A 6,104-nucleotide genomic window follows, 5' to 3' on the forward strand; every position below is an offset into this window, starting at 1 on the left:
TATTGAAAAAAAAAAAAAACACATTCACACATATGACCTTATTCTAAACTTTATTCCTACATAATCTCGTAAATACTCCAAAATGGATCTTTTGGTATGAAAGTTAGTCCATAAACACACACTGAATTGTTTTCCCACACGTTGTTATATGTTATGAGTGTCCATGTTCAAACAACATTGTTTGGGATAAGATATTCCATTAATTTCTGTGGACATATACCTCACCGTCCTTAGAATTTATAAGAAGAAAGATGATTGGTTTTCAGAAAAATAGCTGAACTCAACTAAAACATCCACGTCGTGTTCTAGAAATGGTGGCAAGTTTGTGAGAAAACTGTGGTAGAATTATGGGAATAAATTCTGTTGAATTTGGAAAGAAGATGATTGTATTGATCGGCAACAAAAACATTGGCATATATAAGCACTAAACCAAAACTGTAGTCTTCAGCAGTAGGAGTTTAGTATATATAAAATGAAAGAAATGAAAGAAATGAAAGAGATCCCCATCAAATGAAATTCCCACTATATATATAGGTTGAGTCACGCATCAAATTCCCATCAAATAGCCATAACCATCTCACACAATAACCACCCTTTTACTTCTCATTTCTCAACCCAACAACAACATCATCAGCAACATCAACATATCCTCGTATATTACCACCATGGCTATGGTGGTCCTCACACCCCTTTTGCTCATACTCCCTATTCTCCTACTTAAACTCCTCTACGACAACCTCTCGTGTTACTGGTTCACCCCTCTACGCATAAAAAAGATCATGGAGATGCAAGGTGTCCGTGGCCCCAAACCTAGTTTCTTCACAGGCAACATCTTGGACATGGCTTCCCTTGTCTCCAAAACAACCTCCCAAGACATGAAAACCATAAGCCACGACATTGTTGGTCGTCTTCTCCCACATTTCTTGCTTTGGTCTATCCAATTTGGTATGTACGTACATAAACATTACACATATACATATGTATGTATATGTATGTGAACATAATAATATCAATCAAACTCATACTTTATACATATATGTATGATATCTGTTATGTAATTAATTAAGTTAATTGAACGTGTAAGGTAAAACCGGGGATTTGACTGTGTAGGAAAGAGATTTCTATATTGGAATGGAACAGAACCGAGGCTTTGTCTCACTGAGACCGAATTGATCAAAGAGTTCCTTTCAAAATACAGTACGGTATCTGGGAAATCCTGGCAGCAAAGGCAGGGTTCAAAGAATTTCATTGGGCAAGGACTGTTGATGGCAAATGGTGAAGATTGGTACCACCAACGTCACATCGTTGCCCCTGCATTCATGGGAGACAGACTTAAGGTATCGATACTCTTGTAAAATTTTTACTGTTTTCGAGTCTACCCTTTTCATCTTTTTCGAATTCTGGGGTATCATGGATTGTCTCTTTGTTTCTTTGGGTTGTACTAACGGTTACAAATGGTTCTTGTCCAAAACTATCTCCAGAGCTATGCTGCACACATGGTGGAATGCACTAAGGAGATGCTCCAATCACTCAAAATTGCGTCAGAGTGTGGCCAAACTGAGGTGGAGATTGGTCACTACATGACTAAACTCACTGCAGATATTATCTCTAGGACTGAGTTTGGTACAAGCTATCAGAAAGGGAAGAAAATATTCCACCTTCTCACACTGCTGCAGAGTCGTTGTGCTCAAGCAAGCCGTCATCTTTGCTTTCCCGGAAGCAGGTTTCTCACCTCACAAACTCTTTTCTAAGCCACCCTTTTGATTTCTCTTCACAAAAAGATCCATGGCGTGTTTGGAAACTCGTCAAAAAGTTAAAAAAAAAGTTAAAAAAAAGAAAAAAGCACGTTTAGAAACGCGAAAACTGTAACAATTATAGATTAACTTTGTGCTATTCTAATTCTACATGCAGTGTTTGGTTCTGTACGAGATAGAAATGTGGATTGGATTCCTTGCTTTTTTATCCCGAAGCATGTGAATAATCACATTTATATTTGTTATTCCATGGTTAGCATTATGGCTGTGTCGGTCTTATTCCATCTTTATTGTTTTATCTGAAAGCATTTGTCTGTCCCTGTCCCCCACCCTTTTTCATCTGTGTGTATAGGTTTTTCCCAAGCAAGTATAACAGAGAGATAAAGTGTTTGAAGATGGAGGTGGAGACTCTGCTGATGGAGATCATACAAAGCAGAAAAGACTGTGTGGAGATCGGAAGAAGCAACTCTTATGGGAATGATCTGTTGGGTATGCTCCTGAACGAGATGCAGAAGAAAAAAGGGAATGGAAACAGCATCAATCTGCAGCTAGTGATGGATCAATGCAAAACATTTTTCTTTGCCGGACACGAAACCACTGCCCTTTTACTCACTTGGACAGTCATGTTACTCGCCAGCAACACATCATGGCAGGACAAAGTCCGAGAAGAGGTTAGAACTGTCTGCAATGGAGAAATTCCTTCTTTGGATCACCTCTCCAAGCTCACTCTTGTAAGTACCAAAATCACTTTTTCTTCACCACAAACTTTATCTTAATTTTAATACATTTTTTTTTTCATTTAAAGCATATATATATATATATATATATACACATTCTTTAAAGTTTAAACCTTTGAGGAAGGTTAAAAACCTATTTTTTGATTTCACAAAAAGAGAGAGAGGCTTATTTTAGGCTACTTTTAGGGGATCGGAAGTTGGTCAAATTTGTATCTTAAATAAATTTGTTTTCTTTTTTTAATTAATTTTGAATTTTATACAATTTTACTTTTAGTGGTGTCAAGTATTGCTTTTTATAGAGCCTACACAACTGTTGCTTTTAAAACCCAGCACGAGCCAGTTTTAGGAAAACTTTAATCGGGTGGTCCATACAATTTATTAAAATGAAAAAAAGAAAAAAAAATAGTTTTATGAACATGTTGAGCCCGCAGTTTCTTGGCCAAAAGGCTAATTAATATAAATTTCTTAGGCTTTTGAGTTATTATTATTAGCACGACGATCAGAAGGGACAGCTAAGAAATATTTTAGTGTAACCCAAATATATGTGCATAAAGAAACAAACAAACAAAAAATAATTTATATAAGCATCATCTTTGCACCCGTGCGCCGGTAGTTGCTCTTATTTTAAACAATAATATTTATAATAATGCTTATCTTTCTCTTTAGAGTGTCCAAAGAGCGCAAAAAGTTTCAAGCTAATTCATTCATTTTCTGAATAACGATACGGCAATACTTTTTTCAGCCAAGAGAATGCTAAGAATTTCAATCTCTGTCATTTTCTCGTTTGTATTTTTCTCAAAAAGAAGTTAAAACCATAAATAAAACTAATTTAAATCATAAATAAAACCATTTTAGAATATATATATATATATAAAAATAAATATCCCACGCCACCTTACACAAAAGGAAAATAAGTTGACCCTACTCAACTCAATGGCACGGTTCTCAGCTACCCACTTGAAAATTTACAGATTTTCTCGTAATTATTATATTTAAATGGTAGATTTTCCTAAAGGTGGTCAAAGATTGAGCATTAATTTTGGTTTAGGTTGATGGGCAACACAAGAATAATAATAATAGTAATTATTATTATTATTATTAGAATGAAGTAACGAAAGTTGTTAATTGATTTTTGTTCAGTTGCACATGGTGATTAACGAATCACTGAGGTTGTATCCTCCAGCATCGGTGCTTCCGAGAATGGTGTTTGAAGACATAGTACTAGGTGACCTTTACATCCCAAAGGGGCTGTCGATTTGGATCCCTGTGTTGGCCATTCATCACAGCGAAAAGCTATGGGGAAAAGATGCAAACGAGTTCAACCCAGAGAGGTTCAGTTCGAAGTCATTCGTTCCCGGTCGTTTTCTACCCTTTGCTTCTGGTCCTAGAAATTGCGTTGGACAAGCCTTTGCTTTAATGGAAGCTAAGATCATATTAGCCATGTTGATTTCTCGGTTCAGCTTCACCATTTCTGAAAATTACCGTCATGCCCCCGTCGTCGTTCTCACCATCAAGCCCAAATATGGGGTTCAGGTTTGTTTGACGCCATTGGAGCCATGAGGGATCTTCCATTTTCAGAGATGAAAGAGAGTTTTTGTCTTTTATGGTGCGGATATATATAATATACTATATCTATATAACAATGGTCATCTTGATCTTGATGAGCATTCTTGTAATTTTTTATTTCGACTTTTTTTACAACCATCGCGGGAGATAGAGATGAAATAATGATTGCAAGGATTAGGATATGTAAATTAGAAGAAACTTGAATGAAAGAACACGTATTTATCTCTTCATCGTGCTTCGATTGAGTTTTTAGATCAATCTCCCACTCACACATGCAACACGAGAGACAAAGAAATTGGAGGAACTGTTCAGATAAAGTTTCTAAATCAATTATTTTTGTTAGTAAGTTAAAGGTTTGAGTGAAAATGAATAAAATAAATAAATAAATGTATAAGAAAAACGAGGTGATTTAGATGAAGTGGTGAATGAAAAATAAGGCAAGTTGAGTGTAGGGTAGGGATCTCCATTTTGGAGTTAAAAGGGGTTTTTTTGTTTTGTTTTCTGAGGCATCTTATCATCTGCTTCCACCAGGCCTCGATTCTGCTTCTTCCACTACTTACTTTTTATCATTCTTTTATTGCAACCATCATTTCTTTCTCACTTCTACTAAGTTGTGCTCCATTTTTATATCTACGCACCATGCAAAAACCTTTTTGTTTAGGTTTCACTTTTAAGATTCAATTTCTCTCTTCGTACGTGTCAATGATTCATTTAGTTGAATTCAGTTTCATCACCATCACCAGTTGCCAATTCTCACATCAACTCTTCATCCAACCCAAGCCCACTTAGCCCAAAAACACCTTCTCAATTACTACAAACTTTTTCATCTTACAATACAACTCCATTACTTTCATTTACTATTTCATCTCGTTGCTTCAATTCACTCTTTTAAATACTCACATCAAATTATGCTTGAGTGATTCATATATGTTTCTAAGATCGAGTCAAGTGTTTTTCTCACAACAATAGTCTTCAAACTCTAAGCACGGACTAAAATTCTTCTTTAATCGAGAAAAGGTACTTCAATGCTAAAGTTAGTAAGAATCTAACAGTATTAGCAATAAATGTGCAATGAATGTAACCTACCACAATACCACAAACATGTATTTATAGATGCAAGGTGGACTTCTGGTTAGCACTGGCCTAATTATGATCCAATTAGTATTGGTCTAACTTAAGCTTAACATAGTAATCCTTAACATTAACTTCAATTTAATCTGACTGCTCGGCCACCCGACCCGTTCCTATGGAGTCATAGACTGGTCAATCATCTAGTTCTTAGGCTGACCAGATGGTCATACTATACAGTATATATGAACATATATCATTTGTCTTGTATGAGATCTTTGATTTTCAAACATCACTTATGATTCATTAGTGCTGCTTTAAGTCTAAATCAATCACAGTTATAAGAAAAATCATTTAGATGATACAACTACACGTATAAAAATCAATTAGTTGAGTTTATTGAATTTCTTAAAAGTTATATTATAAACATACAAATTATACTTTGATTAATCATTATAAACTTGTTAGGAACTATGAGATTAAAAGTCTAAGAATACTACGCACCACCGTCATGGCAACTATAATACTTTACAAATCATATGTATTACCTTGTATGTTCAATGGTGGAACATTATAACTCTTATATCCATTAACACTCTTTTGAACAAAAATGTATTTCAATCTATAATAAATGTTAGGAATTCGAGTTTAATTTTTAAATTAAATAAGAATAATGAAGGTCAACACTATATAAGAACAAAGCAAAATCTTATAAATTCATTATCTGAAACTTTTGAATTGGGGAAGATATCAATTTTTTATGTATGGTTGTGTCTCATTATTGTTATTGTTATGTCTTACAAACGATTATTCTTTAAAAAATTCATAAATATTTCATAATCAAAGATTTGTATTGTGTCTTTATGGTGATTTTTCCTTCTTGAAATGTGTAAAAAAGTTTGAGATTGCTTATAAGAGTTCATATCTTCTATGCCAATGAAAAATAGTTTTTTTTTATTTGTTTACATTTCGACTCTAA

The 6,104-nt window shown here is 34.5% G+C and overlaps 1 protein-coding gene across 1 annotated transcript; it reads left to right on the forward strand.

Moving 5' to 3' along the window:
• Positions 1–521: 521 nt before the first annotated feature.
• On the forward strand, positions 522–4,285 carry LOC124848306 (cytokinin hydroxylase-like). Its single transcript, XM_047325955.2, has 5 exons — positions 522–945; positions 1,111–1,337; positions 1,482–1,723; positions 2,107–2,485; positions 3,632–4,285. Exons 1-5 carry the CDS (start codon positions 666–668, stop codon positions 4,049–4,051), a joined length of 1,548 nt encoding a protein of 515 aa, XP_047181911.1. The 5' UTR covers positions 522–665; the 3' UTR covers positions 4,052–4,285.
• Positions 4,286–6,104: the final 1,819 nt, after the last annotated feature.

This window comes from Vigna umbellata, chromosome 4 (genome assembly GCF_029865625.1).
Source record: "Vigna umbellata cultivar VRB3 chromosome 4, Vumbellata_1.0, whole genome shotgun sequence".
Lineage (NCBI taxonomy): Eukaryota > Viridiplantae > Streptophyta > Magnoliopsida > Fabales > Fabaceae > Vigna > Vigna umbellata.

What these genes read in the sequence shown, in the direction of transcription:
- LOC124848306 (XM_047325955.2), top strand. Translation starts at nt 666, where the DNA reads ATGGCTATGGTGGTCCTCACACCCCTTTTGCTCATACTCCCTATTCTC. An exon ending in TCATGGGAGACAGACTTAAG is followed by an intron (nt 1,338 to 1,481) that starts GTATCGATACTC and finishes AACTATCTCCAG; the next exon opens with AGCTATGCTGCACACATGGT. An exon ending in CTTTGCTTTCCCGGAAGCAG is followed by an intron (nt 1,724 to 2,106) that starts GTTTCTCACCTC and finishes CTGTGTGTATAG; the next exon opens with GTTTTTCCCAAGCAAGTATA.